Raw genomic sequence first — 26,070 nt, forward strand, 5'->3', positions numbered from 1 at the left:
ACAAACAATCCCTCTCATTAGAATGGGTTGGAGATCGAGTTACACTGATAACATTTGGCCTTCTGGGAGGTCCCTTGGCCTTGACTGAAGCCTCTGGATAATTAGGAGGCTGGGTGGATTTACAGTCATATCACTTTGAATTAAATCAGTTCAGAATGTAAAAACTACATTTATTATTTATCTACCATTAGTATTGTATCATTGTTGTCATTATTATACTGGATATGTTGCGCTTCTCTTACCAGAAAGCAAGAGAAGTGAAAACAATGCAGTTAAAGAATGGAAATGTAAGATCTGATTACAATTTTTAAAAGGGAACTTAACCGATTTTTACACATCAAAGTCTGTTTACAGGTCGCGAGGAGAACTACTGCATATGATGTGAAAAAGTTGTCGTATAAAGCCTTTTGTGTAGGGATGGGGATCTCAACCCAAAAATCAGTAAGGTTCGAGCTTATCAATGCTGCTATCAAGACTTAAGGGCAATGATGTAACGTTATGTCTCGGGCGTCAAATGTGATTTAATTTGAAACACAATGGATAAGAAAATCATCAGGCTGCAGTCTCTGCCTGCTCTGTCGGCTCCTACACACACACACACACACAGCGACAGCAGAGCGAGAGGCTGCGCCGTTATGGTGGACTAACGTTACGGTGAGAGTTAAGTTGGCTCCAAACTACTGTAACGTTAGTTGATGACAGCTACACTCGTTACTGTAAGTACGTGCAATAAAACCTTTGCAAGTAAAAAGACAATACTTTATCAATACACCTGTCTGTAAGGTAACGTTAAACATGTAGAAATGGTTAATTTAATCATCTCTGTCCTCAGTATCTCATCCTGTATGTTTTATACAAGCACAGCTAACGCTAGCTTGGTATTAGCCAAATGTTAAAAACAAGCTAAATAGAAAGCTGTCTGTCTGGAGCACAGACTGGTCTGTAGTCTTAAAAACTCAACTGCTGGCTGAGACAAACCAGCCGCTCCTCCTTCTACCTGGTAACGTTACCTGTAGCCAGCGAGAGAGGAGGAGGGACTGATACAGACTGATGTTATTCTTTCTAAACGTTACTCACTACTTGTGATGTCAGATAAAGTTATTGAGTTACTTTGCTGTTGTCTAGAAACAACATTTAGCTGTATTTAAAATATTAAATTAAAAACAACCAGGCAGTTAATATGCAAACTTCAATGTGTTTATTTATCGCAAGTGTTATGTCATCTCAATATATAACGTTATCGCACATTGAATATTTTCCTCATACCGTGCAGGCCTACCTCATGCTCGTTGGGTCTGGTCTTACCAAATAACCATCACTAAATAATAGTAAAGTATCGATAGTGGTATCGATAAAGAATCGGATCGTTAAGCAGTCTCAATAAGGGTATCAATATCAATAAAAATTAACGATCCCCATCCCTACTTTTGTGTCTCTGAAATCTGAAAAATTGCAAGCGATGTCACTTAAGTCAGCGTTGGTTGGGGCTGAAGACTACTAAGTTTGAAAATGAATATAATTTGGGGGTGTGGAGTTAAAAAGAAATTAACGAGGAGGAAAAAAGGAGAGAGTGATCAAGTGACCAAATATCGGACTGGCTTTTACTCGTTGGCACGAGCTAAAAGAGCTTAAAGGATGCAGGACAGAGCTGGCCTTCATGCTGTTGGACAAGTCAGTAATAACTTATTAGCTGGCTTGCTATGTCTTGTGGTGTTGTACTTGCTTGACGTTTAGCTGTGTTATCAAAGTTCTTGACTTGCTAGTTTTTGAATACAAGTAATGTAATTGTAGCAAAAGCATGTGTGCAGCTGTCCTTATTTACGACAGCTGTGAATTATACTCCGAAATAGTAGGGGCGCCAAATCTTACATAATGTTGCTTAAGGCTAGCAGATTAAGAGGCTACATTAGCTGCTAATAGGATAACACACGCATCTCTGGCTTTTTTTTTTTTTTTCATTCCATGCATTGATCTTCATTGTGTAAACCTGTCACCTACATTTCCCACAATGCAACTTCATCACAACAGTTCGCTTGGAATCTTGGATGGTTATGCTAGTAGAAGCTAGCCTAGCCTAGCCTAGCCTAATCTAGCAGAGATGAGGAGCGGGCTTCAGAGGTGTGGTAAACCAAAGTCCTTATAGGCAAGTCATGCCACTCGGCAGCCATCTTGGCAATGCCCCCGGGCAGCTATTTCGGACTTACAAGACCAGGCTCCTCTCTGAATGAATGGGGAGAGAGCCAGAACTGCACTTTTACTGGTCAGCGGGACATAAAAACTACATGAATAGAATCACCCGTAAAATCTAATAAAAATCGCTGAAAAGGTTTGACGACTTTGCCTCAAAATAAGGTTTAAAAAGCGTTTTTCCCGACTGGTTATATTCTACTGTTCATGTGTCCCTACAACCACGCACGCGCAGCATAAGAATAACAGACTCTTAAGTCAGTGGAACCACATGATTATGTTTACCACTTTGGCTGATAAAGCAGACGATTGGCTTTCTAGCAGGAGGGGAAGGATAACCGCCATCTTTGCCATTATGGGCTTTCCCCATACAGTTGTATTGAGGATGTGATTGAGTGGTGTGTCTCCTCTATAAAACGTCTCTGGGTAAACTCACTTCTTTCTAACTCCACTAGATTTTTTTCTTTCATTTTCAAACATGTAGTCTTCAAACCCAACCAACGCTGATTCAAGTAAAGTCACTTCAGGCAATTTATGAGACTTCACTCAGCTCCCTCTGGGGACACACAAGGCTTCGTACAGCTTTTGTGACATATGCAGTAGTACCTGTAAACAGACTTTGATGTGTAAAATTGGTGATCTTCCTCTTTAACTGCCAATAAAAATCACCGTCCTGTTCTTGTTTTGTAATGAAGAAACTTTCTGTTAATGTTAAAGCTATGTTAGGTAGCGTTGGAGAAACTAGCAAGAGAGGTCACCCAGTCAGTATGACATCCGGGTTTGCCTTCATTCAGCTTCTCCTCATTTGAATGCTGGCAAGCCTGAACACAGAGGGAGTTTGACAAATCCACATCTGAGGACAAGCAGTAGACAGGTATTTCCTGGTGTGTTACCTGGAGCCTGTGCTGTCATGGAAACAGCTGACAACAGGATGAGGTCATAGTTTTTCTACTTAATGATTTATATACCTGACCCTTGCACATACATGCACAAACGCATAACTGGCTGTTTTCAGTATGATGACTTATTAGGAAGCCGTTCCAGTTTAGAGAGAGTGGTGCTTTTGGTGTTCATGTACAAGATGTTTGATGTGAAAAGGGACAGAGACCGAGCGTTCTCCTAACTCCATTTACATATCGGCACTTTTTTTTGGAAGCTTTAATGAGAGTGGACAATTGGCTAAGAGTAGGCTGTAAAATTATATTTGGCCATGTAATTAGAGATTAGATTGAAATACTTTTTCCCCTCCCACTTGATTAAACTGTTGCTTACATTAAACTGCTGTTACTCAATCAGACCGTTCCATTATCTCCAAATACTTTATGTAACCTGATTGAAATGCACCCAAATATAAATCCAAGCCTCCTGTACTTTCAGTTCAGCCCGATGGCTTCGACTTCACGCATCGGCTAACATGCCCATTTTTCCTCTGAATGTACCTGTTTCAGCTACTGTCTCAAGTAATGTGTTGCTCTCATCCACATGTTTATTCATAGCCAAACCTTTGTACTTATTGTCTGTAACTCTGCTTGGGCAGGTGCAAAGCCGAGTGCTTTCAACAATATTAAACATGGCAATGTTGACAGATTTAACGGATTAAACTAAAATTATGTAACAAGTTAATCATAATGTGTAAACAGCTGCTTGTTTATTTCACCTAAACTGCTCTTGCACACCCTAGATGACAGATGTTGAATTAAGTTACCTGGTAAATTTGACAGATTTTACTAATGTAAGAGTGAAGTAATTAGACTTTTATTAATACTTGTTTTCTCCTGCCAACTGGGACATTACCAGGTCATTCGGTTAGTAGCTAGCATCTACTTGCTACCCAATGGCAATGTAAAAAATATATTAAATGCAATTTTAAAACATGTTCGTATTTTAAACTAAGGACAAAAAATATCTTACAATGAAAACCCATATCTTCCTTTGATTTATGACGCAGTGATAAGTGTTCATCGTATATTTATGAAACTGAAAATCTTTACCCAGGTAACAGTAAAAATTACCATTTTACAAACCTACTCAAATACTTGGTCAGTAAACTGCTCAAAGTGCATGTTATATAGAGACCTGTTCGTCACGTGTAAAGCACAACAGGACAGTTTTAATCGCCCATATTTGCTCTCTCCCTTCTTCCAAAAATTATTATAATGAATTAATTATTAATTATAACAGCTGGTAGCCTGAAAGCCAAGATAAGTTTCATCTGCGACATTCTATTTCATTAATTCACTGTCGGGCATCGCTATAAAACAATTTGAATTGGAGAAAATAATTTCCTTCAAAAGAAAGCCACGCTCTGCACACCGAGAGAATTCTGTTTAATATATCAGAATCAATCCAGGGATGATCTGACAGATGTTACAGTGTGTAGCCAACATTTGTTCTACATAGACTAAATAAGATTTTAATATGCCATTAATGGAAAGTATTTCTGCCAGATTGTGAAATGGCAATGCAAGCTGCTTTCAAACATGGCCACCAGTGGCACAGTGTGCAGTTACTGGATTTGAGTTACATTAGAAGAACAACCAAACCTTAAATAGGAAAGGTTGTCATTTTCTACATGTTTGCATCTGCCGTGCTCATTAATGTGACACAAACACACCAGTCAAAGCTCTCCTGCGTAACACAGCTTGGATAACAGCTCATTTCAGTTAATCGAGCAAAATGCATAGATAACAGACTAGTTGAAGGAAAAGCTGTGAATGTAGTGAAGTTAAAAGTAGATTACAGGCCCAAAAAAATTCTAGAGTAAAAGTACAATTTTAAAAAGGAACATGAAAAGTTGCTGGTTTACTTATTTGCCTTACTTGTAACGAGTAGATACCCACCCCTGGTATGTATTGCGCCAAAGAAAACTAACAGTCAGTAATGGCCCTCCAACTGCGACCACATAATCACTGTGGGGGAGTTGAACTTGTTTCTGCAGGTCCTGTAAACACACACACACAGCCACAGACCTGCTGCACTGGTCTCAGCTGCTGCTGCCGCCACACCTGAGCCCAACTGTCATAACTGTTAATGCTGTGACACAAACCAATGCAGGGAAAAATTTTGCCATGTACAGCCACACATCCTCAGTTTCCCCTGGGTGCGCTCAAAACACAAATGCAAGGTACTTGTAGCTAGATTCAGTCTCTCTGCCCACATGCTCACACATTCAGTTATACACAGTTTTTCATACATACATCGTAACTTAGTCACAGTCACTTGTGGCTTTGCTGAACCAACTAAAACTCAGCCTGCAAGTTTTCTGAAGAATTAAAACTTTTTCATAGCTGAAAAAAACTTTTCTTTTTTAATAATTTTCCATACTTAAAAAAATAAAAGAACTTCTTTTAAGATATTTATTGTACTAAGGTTAATCTTTTTGCTTTTTGTCTACTGCGTATAAAATAACTAAGATTTGGCATTTGAAGTATGTAAGGGGTTTTATTAGTTGAGTTATGTGAAGTAGGGAAGTACCACTCATATATAATATGAATGTAATATTTTCTGTATTGTTAACTCCCTTTCAATTGCTTTCATTGAAACTGGGGTGGGCGATATGGCCAAAAATGTTATCACGATAATAACATTTCATACAATTCGATATCGATAATTATCATGATAAATGTCAATTATTATTATAAGTTTTAATGCTGATTTTATTTTTATTTTTGTTAAAATGTAAGAAACCAGATGGTTAATTGTGTGGTTAAACTTTTCTTTAGGGTCAGAATGTGACACTTGATGACAAACACTGGATTACTTCACAAGAGGTAGAACATTCAAAACAATTATGAATCTTTATTCAAAAAATATGATTATAAATATTTTTTCAGTCCTTTTCCTCAACAAAATAAATATCTTAATAGAAGTGCTAATTTGTTTGTGATTCAAAAAAATGAAATCAAACATTTGACAATATATTGAACCTTTTTCATATTGTGAAGAATTGAGGAAAATTATATTGCGATAATTATCATTATTGTATGCCCAGTCCTAATTGAAATTACTTTCTATTGAAGAACTGCTCCCGATGTAATTTGTTTACAGGGTTTTCTGTAGATTCAAAAAAACAATGAAACCTTTTCTGAAACTGAAAAGTTGTGGTGGTCTAGTGGTTCAAGACACTGATCATGTCATTTCACCCCCCCCTCTCTCTTCCTCTTATTTTATGTCATCTCTCTACTTGAATACTTTCAAGGTATATCTCAATTCGTGGGCAAATCCCTAGACTGTAATTCCTCCTTACTTTGGTGATCGTCAGGTCAAAATTTAAGTTTATCCACTACTTTGGTTTATGACCAAAACCCTGTATAACTAATGACATCCCAGTTCATGCTCAGCTATGTTCTGTGTTAGCAAATGTTAGCATGCTAACACGCTAAGCTAAGATGGTGAACGTGGTTTAACATTACACCTGCTGAACATCCGCAAGTTAGAATTGTTATGTTACACACGTTGGTATGCTCAGATTAGCATTTAGCTCAAGGCACTGCTGTACAGCTCCACAGAGCCGCTAACAAGGCTGTAGACTAGGGTTGGGCCGATAGACAATGCCATCATCCATTCGTTGAGCAGGCATTGTGATTGTCCCCCACGACTTGTAACGTCATAGGCTGTCAACTTTTTAACAGAGTGAAGTCTGCAAATGAACACATGCACATAAGACAACCGCTACGGGCATTATGTGACACAATACAGGAAATTGTCCTCTGCTCACAGGAACTGCTGTAAGCTGTAGAACAAGCACAAACCCCCCTCCTCTGAACATATACATCAGACGTGTATCAGGACAGTTTGGCACCTGTTGTTGTTTTGCTCAGTCAGTGTTTGTTAGGAAGTGTTGTTAGACCCTGTGTGTCTGGCCACCAGACAGCTTAGTGTTAATCTCAACAGCTAAACGCACTTCTCCACCACCAGCTCTCCTAACTTCTTATACACACACACTCATGTACTTCCCCATGCCATTTAAAAATGTTTGAACCATTTGACATACTTCATTTAAGAAAGACAAATATAAATTTCTGTTAAATGTTATTTATATAGCACCATAACAGAAGTTATCTCAATGCGCTTTTGATAGAGCAGGTCTACACCGTACTCTTTGTAATTTATGGAGAGCCAGCAGTTCCCACCATGAGCAAGCACTTTGCTGCAATGACGAGGCCAAAACCTCAAGCAGAACCTAGACTCAGGGTGGGTGGTATCCACCCAAACTACCCAAATCATTAGCATGCATACCAGAATTTTAGTCTGACATGGGAATTGCAGTTTGGCGAAACTGCTGCAAGGCCAACGCTTAAGTTTCACGTCCAGCTAAATATCCAACACAAATGCCTATTGCTTACAAAACTGTGAACCTCTGGCCTCCCTCTTTCCTCAGTCCTCCCCCCTCCCTTTTCCTTGTTCCCTCCCTGGCTATCACACTCACTCCCGCTGTCCAACAAATACACAGTGTGGCTTGCTTTTGCCTTAGAGCTGCAGGATGTTGGAGGCTTAAGTCAGATGTGTAAAATGAATAACAATAATACATGTTTGGAGGATGATTCAATTTTTCAGAAATGGTGAGAAACATGGGGTGAATACAAACTCCAGCACCTTCTGAACTGGAAATAGATTTCTGGGAAGTTGATTTAATGTGAAGCCCTGCATTGTGTGTGTTACACTAGTTTACAGCAGTAGGCCAAGTGTGCTCTCAATGAACTCTCCTCTCTCTCATCCTCCCCCTTCCCCTCATGTGTCTGATGTCTGTGTGTTTGGCATTGAGTCTGGCCTCCCAGCATGCTCTCACATGCTCTTTTATCCATCAGTTGCCTCTGGCGCTGTGGGCCGACTTCCCTCCCTTCCTCCTCCACCTGCTTCTTTATCAGTTTTTGGCTGACCATCTCTCTTTCTCACCACCCCCTCTTTCTTTCTCCTTCTCTGTCCCGTCTCCTCCCTCCTGTCTCTAGCTGTCCACCTCCTTCTTGGCCTTTGTCTGTCTCGTGGGGAAGAGTGGAGTCTCTCTTCTCTTCTTTCCCGCAGTCTCATCCCTCCCTCTGCTTTCAGAGACAGATGAAAAGGAGGAGTGTCAGTGAGGGAACTGAGGCGCCCTGAAACTAAATGGGCAACCCCCCTCCCCCCGAGACAGTTTTTGTATTGTCAGTGGGAGGAGCAGAGTTTTGTATTTATCATTTTGTAGTACAATCTTCTTGACCTAAATTGTCACGAAATGCAAGATTATCCTGATAATTATTCAATGCTAAAATGTAGCTAAAACATTACAATTAATACAATAATTCAGTGAGTTGTTGTATTAATTTTCACTGAACGTAATTTTACTTTAGTCATGTATGTTGGGGATTTTTTATGACATTGCGCATACAAAATAATTCATTGTTAGAAAATAACCAACTGATAATTAAAATAGCTGATATTATTTTCCTTTGCTGGGCTGTCAACACTGTTTCCAGGCCAACATGTTACACTAAGATGGTGAACATGGTTAATATTGGCATTGGGCGCATGTTAGCATGCTGGCATTAGCGTTTAGCTCAAAGCAGCGCTGTGCCTCAGTGCAGCCTTACAGAGCGACTCTGTTGACTCTGTCTTGTTACTAAAGCACATGAATCTCTGAGGTTTTCACCCGACAACACTCCTGTTTTTTAATTAGGCTCAGTCTCATCTGTGTGGAGATTGATTAGGTGGAGATGTATTGTAGGGAGTGAAACAAGTTATGGCCCGGTGAGTTTATTGCTGTAGTGCCTCTCTACGCCTCTGACACTCCCTGCTCTTGGTTTACCTCTCTCTCTCCTCTCCGTCTTTGCTGCCAGGTTGGTTGTGTCACCACTCAGGCGTCTCAGGAATGCCTCCAGATGTTTTCTTTATACACACACACACACACACACACACACACACACACACGCACAGTCTCTTGGACAGATTTCCTTTCTTCTGCACACTTGAAGCAGACATTGTTTTGGCTTCAGGTGGAAGTCTGTATCTAAGCTTTGTACTCAGATCTCTTCGCAGGTATCAGATCCAGGAACGGCTCATGTATCTATCTATTTTCATGGTTTTCATAAGGAGCGACAAACCCAAACTGACATCACAGCGGCGCTTCACAGCAAATCAGCCACGCAGACCTATTTCTATCTCTTTACTTTAGAGTTAACACACAGGAGTAAAATACAGAGATCTCAGTGTCTTAGTTCGTGCAGCTCTGCAGTCTTTCCATGAAGCTCATCTAGGCAGATACCCCAGACCTGTCAGAGCAATTAATCACACATCTCTACTTGGGGTTCCTTTCACACACACAGACACTCATATAGTCTCATACAGTGCATGCAGACTTCCCACAGAAACAAGTACAGCACTTCTCATCTTGACTAACATTTAGCGTTATCATTGGCATCAGCATCTGCATGACATTTTGTCACTGAAATAACCTCCTGATATTCAACCACTAAAAGATAAACCATGTACCATATTACCGCCACACTCTTTATCTGCATGCTGTTAGCCTGCAATAGTGCACAGGGCTCGTGTCGTGCTGGAAAGACTTCAGTAGTTTCGGTTCCTAATCTACAGATATAAATACACTTCTGTATGAATACCAGAAACATTATAATAACAGGAAGAATTAGCCTGTCAACCGAAGTGAGATCCATGTCAAACTCACTTTGAGGACATGTGGGTGAACTGTGAATCATTAAGGGTTTTTGTTCTGTGTCGTTATTGTACAGCTTAATACCATTTTAGAATATTCACTCTTGTTCATGTAGAGTTTGAGCGCAGTTGTTGTTTTTGTTGTTGTCCTCTTTGCAGCTTCCCTGTATTCATCTGTAAGTGAACAACACGGTGCAAAAGCTTGTGTTACTACTCGGATATCATTTGTATGAAAACACTCACTCACTCACTCACTCACTCACTCACTCACTCACTCACTCACACACACACACACACACACACACACACACACACACACACACACACACAAACTACATAATGAGAATTATCACAGTTTAGCTGCAGTTAACAGCTTGACCTCAGCTAGGCTGTGATATGACAGTAAAGTATTGTTGAGACATAATCTAACTTTGGACAGTGCTTTTCTACAATCTCATGCAACTAACGTTTTTTATTATTTTATTATTGATTAAACTGTAGAATGCTTTTCCATTGTTTCCCTGTAAAATGTCAAAGACTAGTAGATAAACCTCCAGACTCCAGATGATGTCTTCAGTTGTATTTTGTCCAACCAAACCAAGATATCATTAAGTTCATATACCATACAGAAAAGCAGCAAACCCTCATATTTGTTGAGCTGGAACCAGCACATGTTTGGCATTTTTGCATTTTTAAAAAAAGGGTGAAATAATGAAGTAGCTGATTAATTTTCTGCCCATCATTAATCAACAATCGACTAATTGTTGCAGCTCTAAATCTGACTGATTAGTTGTTCTTTCCATGACAATGAGTAACTAATCAGTTTAAAATACCTATAAAACCTAATGCAATCTAGACATCTCATAAAAATGTATATTTAATTGATTACGACAACCACACTACACCACAGATAGATTGTATTGTTGGGTAACAGAATCCAGCCTGTATCCAGAGTTTGTTTTACAGCAGAGCACAGATTGATTTCTTACATTTAGATTTTGTTACAGTTACAATTCGAATAGTAAACTCATTGTTTAGCTGTATAATTAAACAAGATTTCATTCCATTTGATGTCAATTTCAAAGTTGTAATGTAAAGGCCCTGTACACCCATGATAATCTCACACAGGAAATTTTAAATGATTTTAGCAGATTAGACCTCCTCCCTAAAGCATGTGGGTTTGCAGCGTCTTTTATGGTTCATGTTAAATATTTGCTAGTGTGTACGAGTACATCTCCAGCCTTTCTTCTTTCTCCCCCCCCTGTTTAAAGAACATTCAGGATGTGCCAGTCTAGTCTTTACCAACAGCTGCTACAGTTAACATGATCAGAGTGACTAAACACAATATCATTGTTTGACTGAAACTAATGGCTGCTTTTCTTTTCTTTGTGCTTTTCTGGCGTTCATCTGCTTACGGAAGTGTATATTAAGAATCGGTGTTATGAGTTTAAGAGAGAGGGCTTGCATGCTCATTCAATCTTCCCTTAATAAATACATCTTAGAAAAAGCAGCCGTGCTGTGAAGCCAAATATTACACTTGAGGTCGGTGTGTTTTGACATTCTCACCTGGATTCATTGCAAATTGTTGTTGCAAAGGTTACATCTGCGCTCTCTCTACTCAGCAGATCAAACCTGCTTTGTCAGGTCCTCCCAGAGCTTGTTGCCCTTTCTTTGGTGTACTGGCCTGCAGGATGATCGACAGCTGTCGGGCATCCTCACCGACTCAGCTGGGCAGGGATTGGGTAATGATTGATGGGTGTCTGGTCTGCTCACTGAGCACGTCGGGAACACATAGTGATTGACAGATGGCCTGCAGAGCTGAGGGTCCTCCCCCTGCTGCTGAGGAAGATGAATGCGGCTGGCGTGAATGCCAGCCTCTGTGTGTTTAGTCTCTAGAGAATAGAGCCGTAGAGTAGCTGTTTGTTCCTTTCCTTTGCTTCCTTTTATCTCTATTCTGGGAAAGGTTCAGTGGTTATGGATATGGAGCCACTTCACCCTAGGCAGACTGTGTTTACATTCACTTCACATTCATGGATGTTTGTCATTTAAACATCTCCCGCTGTCCACCGAGGGCTATTTATGATTGATCCATCCTTTGCTCTTCCGCTGTACACATTTTCAGGCTCCCTGTGTTTCAGCTGTTTTACTGTAAGATTAGTTCTTACCTGTTGCTTCCCGTACTGCTAAGGTTGTTATGAGTATCATTATTAGTTAATGATTTTGTTTATAAAAAGCAAATGTTAAGTATTTTGTCTTAAGGAATTACTCAAAGGAATAATATGTTATCAAAATAGTTGTTTTTCAATCAATACTATGCAGTACAGCCAGGCTGGTATAGCTTATTGCTGCCAGTATTGTATGCTCCATTAGTTAGGTCAGGTCATCAGTTAGCAGGGATCCGCCAGGAGTGGCATCTTCTGCTCCATCTAGCTTTAGGGAAACTGAAGGAAGCTCGGATCCACCTGAAAAGACCAAGGACCCAGTAGATGATTTTTTTTATGGAGGCCATCTTGTTTCCCAAACATAATGTCTTTCCACAAGGAATGTTTAAGACATCTAAGAGTTTCTTCAACTTGTCTTGTCTTGTGATCTAGTGTGTACCTGGCCTAAGACAATGAATAAATCAGGATGGATTATAGCTCTTTACCTGTTTAACTGATTTATTGCAGTCATGTCGAACTGACACACATAGGCAGCAGATTTCAAACTTTCCGTGTGTTTTATGTATTTTTAGCAGTCCGTTTACGCTGACGTTGACAAAATCTGGTAAATATTCCTCTGGAATGTTTGGATGTTGCACCCTCCCGTGTAACGAAGGTCTCTAGTGGATTCGTTTGGGTGTGCATTGCAGTGTGTGAGCATTAATCCAGGTGGCAGTCAAGTACCCCGCCCAATGTTTGCATAACAAAACGGCAGCTTGCTGACGTACAGTTCAACACATGTCGGGAGAGGGAGAGAAAGGAGTGAGGAAAGAGATTTTAAAACAAAACCTCTGTCTTTTCTCCCCTTGGGCCTTCTGTCCATCAGTTATTTATTTTTTCTTTTACTTGCCTTCTCACAAGTACTGTTTACTACAAAGTGATGTCTTTTCACCTAAGGCAGAGTCAGCAATCTCTGTATATACCTTCCCTTTATTTTGAGGTTGAGAGGGCGAAGACCGTAAGACGGAGGGAACGTTGCAGACTGATAGAACAGAGGGAGTGATGCACATGAACGCGGCATCTTTATGTGCTTAATGCCGGGTTTATGCCGCTGTCCCATTTCCTAGCTTTACCACAAGTCAACCCCTTGGAAAAGCACATCTCATCTTTCTCCTCTGTACCTGCTCTATCTGTATGGCGCGTCTAGCGTGTGCTACTAGAATCAACTGAAGCGTATCAAACCACTTCACCCTTGTTTTTATTTGCTGTGAAAATTCATAAGATGCGTGTAAGATAAATGAGTTTGGCAATCGTGTTTGTCCTGTCACTAAAAAGTTGGACGTAGCTCAGAGAGGAAGGTTTCCTCCTTGACTGCCAAGCTGTCAGGCTCATACAGACCTGAGTTGAAGAAGTGAAGTGGCCATTGGGTGGTGGAAACAATGGCTGTTGAGGTTTAGCCAAGTTCATGGATTGAGATCCAGCTACCATAATAGAAGCAAAGGATAATTCTTAAATTCAGTATTTTCTGTCAAAAGCAAAAAATTTTTTTTAACATCAATTTCTGTTAGAGGTGGTGAGACTAAAGATTGTTGAAATTGGTGGTTATAAACACTAGGTTTAGAGGCAGACAACTTCAGTATGGTTCTGACGAGGGGAGTTTAGGAGGGAGTTATTAGTCAAGAGGAAGAGCTTGTGTAGAAGATGGAGAGTGACGGGCAAAGCTAGTAGAAAGGGAAGATGGAGAAGAGAGACGGTCAGAGGGAGGTAATGGAGGAAGGCCTGGAGGTGGTTAACATGGCCAGACGTGTTAAAGGTCAAACATTGCCTGTTCATCATGCCCCCGTTCTCATGAGTGTGTTTGGAGAGGGTCCGGTTGCCTTGTCCTAGTGCTTGCCATGTCTTTCTCCTATTGTCGTCTTTTGTATTTCTGTCTCCTGCCTCTGATAATATATGTTGTGTAGAGCTAAAACAAAAAAAGATGCCTCGTTTACTGTGCATCCATGTTTTATAGCTAACAGTGCTCTTCTTCCCTCCTTTTTTTGGTTCACTGCTTTGTTTCTTGGCAAACAAGGTGATATTTAGAAAACTACATTCCCACAAGCCCCTTGTTTCTGGTGCTTCATGTGAACAGCAGCAACCAAGGAGAGACTGGAAAAATAACTTACTATAAATATATAAAGGATTCAGTCAGTAACCACCTTTCTCTTGTTCAGGAGCTATTTTGATGAACACTTGACTGGCACATTTGTTGCACATTGTATTTGCAGGGTGCTTGGTGATTCATTGCTGTTCTCTGCCCCATTTCCAGCTCCTTCCTCCATTCTCTGCTTATTTGTCTGTTCTGTCTGCTTCAACCCTGTGACCCTCTCAGCTGTGCCTCATCCGTCTCTCTCCTCCCTCTCTTCCTGTCCCCATGTAGCTCTCCCTTTGTTTTCCCTAGTCTCTCTCTCTTTTGGCCTCTCGCTAACCACTTCTCTCTCTCTCTTTTTCACAAGCGTGACTGGACAAACTGGCTTTTTGCTCTCGCCAGTGTATATTTTATTCCAGTCTCAGTTGCAGATGGTCCCCTTGCTGATCACTATTAGTAACAGACTTGCACTTTAACTGTAGCCTCAAAAATAATGTGTTCTTGAATTTAACAGTGTATGTTTTGTTTATTTCTAAGGTCAAAGTATTTTCCCGGGCCGATATTTGGCATTTTGAGATAATCTGCATCTGCCAATACCTGCACTCACAAGGCAGATATGTCATCCTAAATGACAGGAAATCTAATCTAACACCAATACTGACTAACATTAAATATATATTGTTATACTGTAGAGAGTAATGCAGTTCCACTCTCCCTTAAACAACAAGCATGTTCTGAAATCTACAGCCTAACCCAGTGTGTTTTTCTATTTCACTAATTAATAAAAAATCTGTCTAAAACAAGACGTTACTGGCTAAGATAAGCATGTATATGAGATTACATTCTTCATAATGATTTGATATCTGTGTGTGTGTGTGTGTGTGTGTACAGTGAGGAAAATAAGTATTTGAACACCCTGCTATTTCGCAAGTTCTCCCTCTTAGAAATCATGAAGGGGTCTGAAATTGTCATCGTAGGTGCATGTCCACTGTGAGAGACATAATCTAAAAAAAACAAAATCCAGAAATCACAATGTATGATTTTTTAACTATTTATTTGTATGATACAGCTGTAAATAAGTATTTGAACACCTGAGAAAATCAATGTTAATATTTGGTACAGAAGCCTTTGTTTGCAATTACAGAGGTCAAACGTTTCCTGTAGTTTTTCACCAGGTTTGCACACACTGCAGGAGGGATTTTGGCCCACTCCTCCACACAGATCTTCTCTAGATCAGTCAGGTTTCTGGGCTGTCGCTGAGAAACACGGAGTTTGAGCTCCCTCCAAAGATTCTCTATTGGGTTTAGGTCTGGAGACTGGCTAGGCCACGCCAGAACCTTGATATGCTTCTTACAGAGCCACTCCTTGGTTATCCTGGCTGTGTGCTTCGGGTCATTGTCATGTTGGAAGACCCAGCCTCGACCCATCTTCAATGCTCTAACTGAGGGAAGGAGGTTGTTCCCCAAAATCTCGCAATACATGGCCCCGGTCATCCTCTCCTTAATACAGTGCAGTCGCCCTGTCCCATGTGCAGAAAAACACCCCCAAAGCATGATGCTACCACCCCCATGCTTCACAGTAGGGATGGTGTTCTTGGGATGGTACTCATCATTCTTCTTCCTCCAAACACGGTTAGTGGAATTATGACCAAAAAGTTCTATTTTGGTCTCATCTGACCACATGACTTTCTCCCATGACTCCTCTGGATCATCCAAATGGTCATTGGCAGACTGAAGACGGGCCTTGACATGTGCTGGTTTAAGCAGGGGAACCTTCCGTGCCATGCATGATTTCAAACCATGACGTCTTAGTGTATTACCAACAGTAACCTTGGAAACGGTGGTCCCAGCTCTTTTCAGGTCATTGACCAGCTCCTCCCGTGTAGTTCTGGGCTGATTTCTCAACTTTCTTAGGATCATTGAGACCCCACGAGGTGAGATCTTGCATGGAGCCCCAGTCCGAGGGAGACTGACAGTCATATTTAGCTTCTTCCATTTTCTAATGATTGCTCCAACAGTGGACCTTTTTTCACCAAGCTGCTTGGCGATTTCCCCGTAGCCCTTTCCAGCCTTGTGGAGGTGTACAATTTTGTCTCTAGTGTCTTTGGACAGCTCTTTGGTCTTGGCCATGTTAGTAGTTGGATTCTTACTGATTGTATGGGGTGGACAGGTGTCTTTTTGCAGCTAACGACCTCAAACAGGTGCATCTAATTTAGGATAATAAATGGAGTGGAGGTGGACATTTTGAAGGCAGACTAACAGGTCTTTGAGAGTCAGAATTCTAGCTGATAGACAGGTGTTCAAATACTTATTTGCAGCTGTATCATACAAATAAATAGTTAAAAAATCATACATTGTGATTTCTGGATTTTGTTTTTTAGATTATGTCTCTCACAGTGGACATGCACCTACGATGACAATTTCAGACCCCTCCATGATTTCTAAGTGGGAGAACTTGCAAAATAGCAGGGTGTTCAAATACTTATTTTCCTCACTGTGTATATATATATATATATATATATATATATATATATATATATATATATAATAAATAAATAAATATAATGACACACACACACGTGTTATCACCACAGCCTGTGCAGTTGGGCAAGAAAACGTTGCCCAAGTGTCATCTGTTTTTGATTGGCATGTCTTAATGATAAGTTGAAGTTAAGGAACATCACCAGTTTTACACATCAAAGTTTGTTTTTAGGTCTTGGGGAGTAATACTACATGTGTGAACAAGGTTGTATAAAACATTTTGTGACTCCAGAGGGAGCTGCGTGATGTCTAATGAATTAAGAAAAAGACGACCTCTCTGGTGCTGCTGCATCAATTTTGATTTGTCCACCACCAGTCCAACAATGTAACACAAAGTGCAATGAGGTCTTGTAATTCCCAAAAAATATTCTTTATTATTACAACCCATGTTTTAACCTGAGCTTGTAAAGCAATAATGTGGTTAACGGGGTGGTAAACGTGGTCCCCACGGAGATCCTGGAATAGCCATGTAATGTGAAAATCCTATTTTCTAGTCCTGGAGAAGTTATGGAATTAAGTACATTCATTGAAGGTTTTGGAAATGTCATGAAATTTCATGTTGTCATATAGGGTCATGGGAGACATAGAAGAAAGGATATCTATATTGTATATTTTATGTATTAATGTCACAAAATCTGATCGTTTGAAGTAAATATGAAAATATCTGACATTACGTGAATGTAATAGGCTAACTTTTCGTGGGTCCCCTCCGTTTTAGGTTTAGATTTAAGAAATGCAGACTCCAGCAAAACAAGTACTGTATATCGAGCACCTAAACAGTTTAACTAAGTATCTTAGCTGCAGGTTTTCTAGATTATGGGAGAATTGTTGAGTATAGAGAAGGAATTATTTTGTTTTCATGATTTGTTGCAGTTAAAAATGCTCCCTCTTCTTCTATTAGCTATGACTTTGAGCACAGCCAGAGTATGTCTGTCCTTCCTTCAAGCGTCAAGTCACATTTACAATGCTATTTTCACCTTGTGTCATATTCAACAGTCCACACCAAGGTGGACTGTAAAATGAGTGTACTTGAGTCCTAAGAGTCCACAGCTCACACCCTCTACAATAACACAAGCTTCAGTCAGAGATGGGCTGAGCTCTGTGGCTTCGCTCTCACTGGAAAGCGAGAGGTGAGAGGGGTTTTCTCTGTCCTCCTATTTTTGTGTCCATGTCGTGTACGCTTGCACGAACCCCGCCTTTCCGTGACCTTGGTGTGGACACTATCTGTACTGAGCGGTCATTATCACTCAGTAGGAAAAGTCCAGGCATTGTCCTTACAGTGGAGGACATGCTAACACACACACACACACACACACACACACACACACACAACTGCACTTTAACCCCTGTTCTGTCACGTCCTTCTTCATCCAGCCTTAGGCTCCTCTACGCTGTTCACATAGTCTGATTGAATTAGCCTCGCTTGGCGCTGTTATCTACTGAATTAGCTCATCATTACTTCCCCGGACACCACCTCCGAATTCTCCTCTCTGGGCTGTTTCACTAACAAGCTACATGGGATGAGTCATTCATGCCCGTTAGCTGTCGCCATCTTCGTAGCGCTACGCTGAGTCCAGAGCTGAGGGATTAAGTTGAGTGGTTCTGTTGTGTCAGTGTCCTCTGGGGTGGCGATGGAGCGTGGATAAGACACATGCCTTTTGGTGTGAGAGACCCAGATTCTATTCCCCACTGTGACACATCCATCAATGTGTACCTGAAAAAGACACTTAACCCCTAGTTCCTCCAGAGGCGACCTCTGATATATAGCAATTGTAAGTCGCTTTGGATAAAAGTGTAAATGTAATCCTGTCTTTGCCTGCTGAGCTCGGTTCATTGACAAGGTTTCAGTCTAAGTATAGCATGTCAGGTTCTTTGTATGACTGGTATGTGACGGCTGTCTACGCTGCTTACAAATGTGTCAAAACACATTCGGTCAACATCTGCTGCTGTTAATGTGTCTTTAACACGTGTTGTGTTGGAACTGACAGGACACATGTTCCCACCTATTGAACAAATGTCATCCTGAAGGGTGGTGCACTGATCGGAGTGTAACCGGACAGTTGGCTGTTTTGTTTCTTACCAGAGATAGTGTCCTTGTCTGGTTTAATTGCCGCACAGTGGATACTGATGACCTGTTTTTAAGCATCACTTCAGAGATACATAGACTGCCATTGATAAACCCGCCAGAGTCAGGGGTGATCGTGACTACTGATGGATTTATTTGTAAAGTACAGTTCATCTTAAAAGGGAAGTTGAAGGTTTTTATCTATAAAATACAAACCATGCAATCAGGGCCTCAAACCTGCCCAATCGTTGGGAGATGGGTTTTTTGAGAGTTTTGTCTGACCTGTTTGAATCGGGATATAATTTATAAAAAAATATTTCAGCCTAATTATAATGAACTGAAAGGACATTTGGGTTTGTCTGTCGTCATCATGTTGCGCCTGCTGAACTCTGTCTGCCCTGTGAATCTGTTTTTATTCTTTTCTTTAACAGAGTCCTGTCAATCTTAATAATCTTTTACAGTAGAGGAAGGGCCAGCTCATGTAGCTTTTCACTGAGGAAACTGCCTCAATATTACAGGACGTCTAGGGTCTACATCCATGCTTGCAGCTCTGAGGCACAGCAATGCTTTGAGCTAAATACTAACTGTGCTAACGTGCTCACAATGACAATGCTAAAATGCTGTTGCTAAGCAGGTATAATGTTAACAGTGTTCACCATGTTAGGTTAGTGTGTGTTAGCATGCTAGTGTTGCTAATTAGCACTAAACGGCTGAGGGGATTGGGAATGTAGTGACAAAAAACTAATCCTCCTGTGAGGTGTTACTTTTCCATCTCTGCTCAAAGTCAAGAGTGATGATGTGGATAAGAAGTTACAAGGGTTGTAAAATAACTCAACAACCTCTCTGCAGTTCAGTTACACAATCAGTTCCCCATCTGACACACAATCATTTGGCAGTTAAGGCCATAGCTCAGCAGTCACAAAACAGGCCACAGTAAACCTCTTTTAAGCAACAGCAGTCACTCCCACTGCAACATGTGCTGTAAGTGTAAGAAAACATTCATCAGCACTTCTTACAGTGGCAGGTGTGGATCATTATGCACACTTTACCTGGGGAGGTGGAGACGGAGAGGATTTACATTGTGTCATGTTAAATGACGTCTTGGCTGCAGTGGGCTTTCTCCTGATCTTCATCTGGCAGTTGCTCTTGTGAGTGTATCTGGATTGAGAGAGGTCACAGCTTCCAAGCGTCAAAGACCAAAAAAAACGAGTCAAGCCAGTGAAATTACCACATACAGAGACTCATACAGTCAAGAGACACTACTAGTGAAGCGTCCCATCTTAGTCCCATCTTAGTATTGTAATCGTTATTGTATTAATAATTTTACAGCTGTATTAGCAACCTTTAGCGTACGTCCACGTTTTTAATACTTTCAGCAAGCAGTGGATCAATGATCATGATTTGCCGTACTGTCCAGAAACTTTTTTTTAGGCAATAATGACAATGAATGCCTCAGTTACATAAAGTGTTTGATTATTTTGAATCCTATTGGTTTATAAAGTTGATCCTAAATCCAAGAACCTTTAGTCAAAATGTCTCATTTCTTTATGTCACTGTGCCTTATTTTACATTACACTTATTCATTTAGCTGACGCCTTTATCCAAAGCGAATTACAATTGCAGCAACGAGGGGTTAAGTGTATTGCTCAGGGGCACAATGGTGAGTGGGTCACAGTGGGGGATTGAACCCTGGTCTCTCACACCAAAGGGCCACCACCCCATGATTTGATTAATAAAATGGAAATACTATATGGTGACATAGACAGATCTCATTCAGTATATTTAGCAGATGCTTTTGCCCACAGTGACATCTCCTTACAAACACCAGGAGCTCTACCACCTGAGCTACTGCCTCCCATGTTGCCTGCCACACTTCCTAGTACATTCATAGCATTTATTTATGTGTAATGATTAGTTTGGCCAAAAATTATATTGATTATTATTCTAAAGGCAAGCGAACCAGTAAGTAAACTGTTTTCAACATGAAATGCATTATGAGTCATTATTGTCGGTTTCACCACTGGTACTCAAGAGTGATTATCTCTAATTAGCTGTAAAGCTCTACTATAGCGTGATCTCTACCATGGACTCACTGAGTTGGTGTCTGCTTGCTTATAGCTTGTAAATTTCGGGGAGTCTGCTCACCCTCAACGTCACAGAGCCCCTGGTTGGCTCAGTCTTTCTTAGATTACAAGAAGTAAAACTCCCCGTCGTGAGTTGGCGTCACCTTTCTTATCTGTGGCTCACACAGATCTACTGAGAGAGATGAGTCAGCTGTATGTGGAAAGACGGACAAACAAACAAGATGACTACAAAATTACAGACGTAATTAGTCCACTCTTTGTGCGCTCAAATTCCTCTGCGATGACGCGAAAACACATTAAATATTTAAACCGAGCTATTTTCCCAAAGCTGAAAAATTTTCATTGGGCATCCTGTAAAGGAAATATCTGCTTTATGTTTTACCTGTGTAACTATTTTCTGCCTCTGCAGTAAATCCTTTTCCCCACAGACTTAAATGTTTGATCTTAAAAGTAATATAGTGAAATCCGATCTCTAAAACAGGTTAGTTTAGGTAAAACTTTCAATTTTCAAAAACAAGAGGGGCATAGGTTGATCAAAATAGATGTTGTGTCTCTCATATTTTATTTTCTATGTACATCAAATCACATTAATTCCACAGTCTCACATGCCTCAAAACACAGACTGCGACCAATATTTATTGTGCGACAGACGTTGATACACTTGATCACTACTATAAGATCACTGTTCTAGTGCAGTGTAAAGGGACCTTAAACTGCTCATTTTCCAATTTTAGACAATGATTTCAGAGGCTAGCATTCAGGCGCTAACTCCACCTTTTGCTGCTTATATAAAGATGATATCATATTTTCAGATGAGGCTGTAGCTGTAGTCTTTCTATAGGGGAAGGGGAACCCTCCAGGATTTGTAGATTTGAAGCCCAAAGGAAGTAAGAGGTGAAGCATGCAGCAGAAATGCATCCCAATCTTACACTCTGGCTTTGATCCAAAACTTAGAAAACGCATCCTTCCCTTGTTTCCACCCTCAAGATTATATCACTGTGAAAAAGAACAATTAAAAAGCTGTCGCAAATTCACTTGAAGCCAGATGAGCTGCTAAGGGAGACTTGACTTTATACAGGCCGACTGCCACACATCCAAGAGTTATTTACTCAAACGTTGAGAGGCAGGATGTGTTCTTGATGCAAAGAGTCTGTCCCTCCTTTCTCTGTGTCTCGCTCTCCACTGACAGCAGCAAAATCGCAGAGGAAACAGGAAAGGCCTGAGCAGCGTGGTGTCGGGACGGATATCCTCTTTAGGAGGCGTTCCCCCTCCTCCTTCACTTAACTCTCCCTCTCCCTCTCTTTATCTCTTTTTATCATTTCCCCCTCTCAAACCCATTTCGCTCTCAGTGTGGCATTAACTGTTTGGCCGAGCTCGGGAGCATACCAGAGATTTCTGTTCCTCTGTAGTTTTTTTTGGGGGGGTCCTCCTCACATCTGAACTATGTGTTGGCATGGCGATGAGGAGGATGAGGACAACTCGGAGGTGAGGTGTTTCTGGCTTGTTTGTTTGATTTGTGTGTTCCAGTAATAGTGGGGTGAGTAGCTTTGCTTTCTAGTGATTAAGGCGCTGTCTCTCTCTCTCTGGTTGGGCTCCTGGTTGTGTGTCTGGCTTGTTGAGTCTCCTGATCTCACACTGTAGAAATTAGGGAGCTCTTTGAAAAGACACAAGTGAGTAGAAATGCTGACAGGAGTGGAGCCCGGTTGTTCACTGGTACTGAAGTAACTTCTATTGAAGTATCATTGAAGTTCATGCCATTTCTCACCCAGCAGAGGTGGAGCGGTTCATGAGAAAAGGCTGAAAGGGGACAATGGACAGCACAGGTCATGGGACAGATTTGTACATCACTTTTGATTATGTATAGTGTTGAGTTTTAGGCAATTTGGCAGGCAGACTATCCTGAAAATGGTATTTCTAATGGAGCTCTAAAACTCTGCTCTTGAATTATTATAAACACTGGCTGAACAAGATTTTTGTCATTCCTCAGTGCTCCTTCATCTTTTTCTCATCCTCCTGCTTCCTTTTCAAGCATTTTTGTGTTTTACCCAGCTTTTCCCTTTTTTTTTCTCCCCCATCACTATCGTCTCTGCTTTGCTATCTCTTTCCTCCCATTAGTGCCTTATCCTGCTCACCATCTCTTCCTCATCTGTCTACCTCACTCTCAACGCCTCCTCTTGCCAGGCTGACTATGTTGTCATTTAAGCCTCGTATTATCGTGACAAAAGACTTTTATTTTGTTCACAACCACGTTGCCTAACTTGTTTATCCCTTGTCCTCCTTGTTTTTCCCCTTCCCCCTCTCCTTCTCCGTTCCCCCACGTCCAGAGTGACCCAGATGGGCTGTCGGTTCTGGAGCAGCTTGGTCTGGACCAGAACTCGGACTTCTCTGACTCCAGTGTGCAGCAGCTTCTGGACGAGCAGCGCGAAAGGATCCGCAGGGAGATCCGTAAGGAGCTGAAAATCAAGGAGGGAGCTGAGAACCTGCGCAGGGCGACGACCGATAAGAGGAACGCCCAGCAGGTTAGCCGCAGTTAGGCTAAGATCCTCTCAAAGGCTTCATCCACCAGGACTTGTTAGAGTCCAAAGGTCCCAGATATTTTGCTTGTTTTTACCAGTCAGGTTTCTTATTCTTTGTGGAGTAGTGTTTTATAGGTTTACAGCTGGAAATGGATGATCTGAAATAACAAAGACAAAACATCAGTACCAAGGCAGGAATAAAATTCCGCTGTCATGTAAGCGCTAAAGTTTTTAAGTTGCAAAGTCATTGAATTTTACATCAGTGCTGCTGCAGGAAACCAGTTTACTGACTGCTGCAACAGTGGCTGGTGAATCAGTCACATACCAGTTTACAGGAACTGGGTAGATTTGCTGGTATGTTAAGTTCTTATCCTGTTTGTCCCTACAGAAAGGTGGGACTTTTTTAAAGCCCCATGTGACCAGTGTTTTGACCTTCTGTTTACTCCGTAGTGGGCTCACTGAGCACAACTTTCCACTTTGTGAGGCAGGGCAGGAATGTCACACAGGCTCACACAGGCTCACACAGTACAGCCCAGTACAGCTGCTGGGCACCAGTTGCTAGAAGTGAGCAGCAATACTCGAACAGTTAGTGTGTTGACTGCTGAAGTTTCTTTTTTACCCACCTTTTTCCCCTCTGTGTGTGTGTGTGTGTGTGTGTGTGTGTGTGTGTGTGTGTGTGCATCTGGTAAAATGTAGGTCACAACTGCACCTCTCTAAAATGTATGCAAATGACTTTAATTTAGTAAATGATTGTCGCCAAGAAGTATTTCTTGAACACTACCTGCAATCCGCAAATCTAATTTTAAGATGGACGCAAACAACAGCTCACTGAAGATTTGAGAAGCATGTCTTGATAATTAAACAGGCTTCAGTCAGAGATTCAGGATGTGTTCGAGTAAAGTAATTACACCTGTTTTATTAGAGTGAGTGAACACAGAAACACATCATGTTTCATTTCCCTCATTGCTCAACAGATCACCCAGAGGCATTTTTATTAATAGGGAAATTTTCTACAAGGGTCTACTTTGTTTAGTTTGGCAGGTGTGCTGAGGCTTGCAGAATGGGATTATGTCTGAATCACGTGCGTTAAATAAGATTAAGACAGAAAGTCAACATCAAACAATATTGCAGCACCTTGGTGTATACCTGGTGTATAAGTGAGAAAATTGGAGTACAAAAGTTTTTATGCGCCTGCGACCGCAATAGCCGTGGCCGGAGGCATCATGTGCATTGTCTGTGCCTCCCACTCTGATGAATGCGATATCTCAGGAACTCCTTGTGGGAGTGTAAATTTGGCACGAATGTAGACTTGGACTCGAGAATTTATTGATTAGAATTTTGTTGTAAGTGATCAAGGCCACAGTGACCTCAAAATGACCTTGGCACACATTTTTGGCCATAACTTGAGAATTGATGGAGTTATTATGACAACACAGAGATTTTGTAGTTTAAGAGGAGACTACAATAAAGTGAAAACAGTTTTTACCCAAAAGATCAAAAGTCAGCTTCACTGTGACGACATACAGCCAGGGGGCAGTAAATCTATTTTAGAAATGGTTTAAGGTCAAAAGCCTTTTTTTCTCTCGTGACATTATGCCTGTGTTGAGGATTTTTATGTCCAAAGTTTTATAATTTACTGCTTGGTTGATACACTGAAGTTTTCACAGACAAAATACAAACTCTTAATTCTTTCTGCGAAACCAGAAATAATGTTCTGCTGTATTTGTTCTTGCCTGCAGGTGGACAGCCAGTTACGGTCTTCTAACCGCAGGCTGGACAACCTGCATGCTCAGCTGCAAGAACTGGACGCCCACATTGTTGTGAAGGGAGGAGAGGAGAATAAAGGTATGTATCTACCTCTTCCTTCGGCTCCTTTGTCTCTGATACAAGTTTCAGATTAGTGATTAGTACTGCTTTGTGGCAGTATACAGTTAACAGGGTTTTTGCATCAGTTGGTAAAGTACTTGTCAGGTATTAAGTCCACCATATACCATTGTTTTATCAATATTTGGCACAGGAAAAACTTGCAAGGAATAGTATAGTAGAAAGAATAGTATTTTTTTTTGTTTTCAAATGAAAATTATTTCTGAATGAATGAGCCTTTCTCTGCTTGAGCATGAAGTTTAAATAATGTTGGACATGAATCATGGCAGATAATAAGCTTACTCATATTTATTAAGTAACTTGGGAATAAAGATTGTAAACTCTTGTTTTAGTGAATTTAGATTTTCTCTTACACATTCTTGATTAATGATGCCCAAGACTTCTGAGCAGGGGAAATATAATATTGCCCCATGATTCATCTTTTCCTGTTCCATCGGGATGGCACAGCATTTGGAGAAGCCAAAATACTGCTTCACTCTTGCTGTCTGTAGCCAGCTGGTAAATTCTGCAGTAGATCTCTAATCATATGGACAAAAGTAACAGAGTCATCAAGTCCGTTGCTGCTGCTGCAAAAAAAATTGTGCAACAATATTATATACATGAAATTCCCCTGACAGTATTTTCACTTTAGAGCACGCCATGTGAACCCTCATCTTGTTCCTTTTTATATCATCTCCAACCTTCTCCTTCCCTCCACAGATGAGTGTCCTCAGTCTCCAGGGGCCGAGAGTCGTACGTCAGCCCACAAGGAACGCATTGCTGCCCTGGAGAGACAGCTCAACATCGAGCTCAAAGTCAAACAGGGAGTTGAAAACATGATCCCCATCTATGCCAATGGATCCACCAAGGTACACGGCGTTGACTTAATCCGCACTCACACA

General features: G+C 41.0%; 1 protein-coding gene across 2 annotated transcripts in view; it reads left to right on the forward strand.

Annotated features, from left to right (window-relative positions):
- pkn1a (protein kinase N1a) overlaps positions 1-26,070 on the forward strand; it is a 62,605-nt gene that overhangs the window by 19,656 nt on the left and 16,879 nt on the right. Inside the window, exons 1-4 of one of the 2 annotated variants that reach the window (XM_038713821.1) lie at positions 22,125-22,274; positions 23,114-23,308; positions 25,045-25,150; positions 25,889-26,037. In XM_038713821.1, the coding sequence (XP_038569749.1) occupies positions 22,233-22,274; positions 23,114-23,308; positions 25,045-25,150; positions 25,889-26,037 (492 nt within the window). In that variant the 5' untranslated portion in view covers positions 22,125-22,232. Of the gene's footprint in view, positions 1-22,124; positions 22,275-23,113; positions 23,309-25,044; positions 25,151-25,888; positions 26,038-26,070 lie in introns of those variants that run through there. The other variant, XM_038713822.1, reaches the window with a different exon arrangement.

This window comes from Micropterus salmoides, unplaced genomic scaffold (assembly GCF_014851395.1).
Source record: "Micropterus salmoides isolate LMB-PRFRI ecotype aquatic unplaced genomic scaffold, ASM1485139v1 Ms_hic_scaffold_12, whole genome shotgun sequence".
Lineage (NCBI taxonomy): Eukaryota > Metazoa > Chordata > Actinopteri > Centrarchiformes > Centrarchidae > Micropterus > Micropterus salmoides.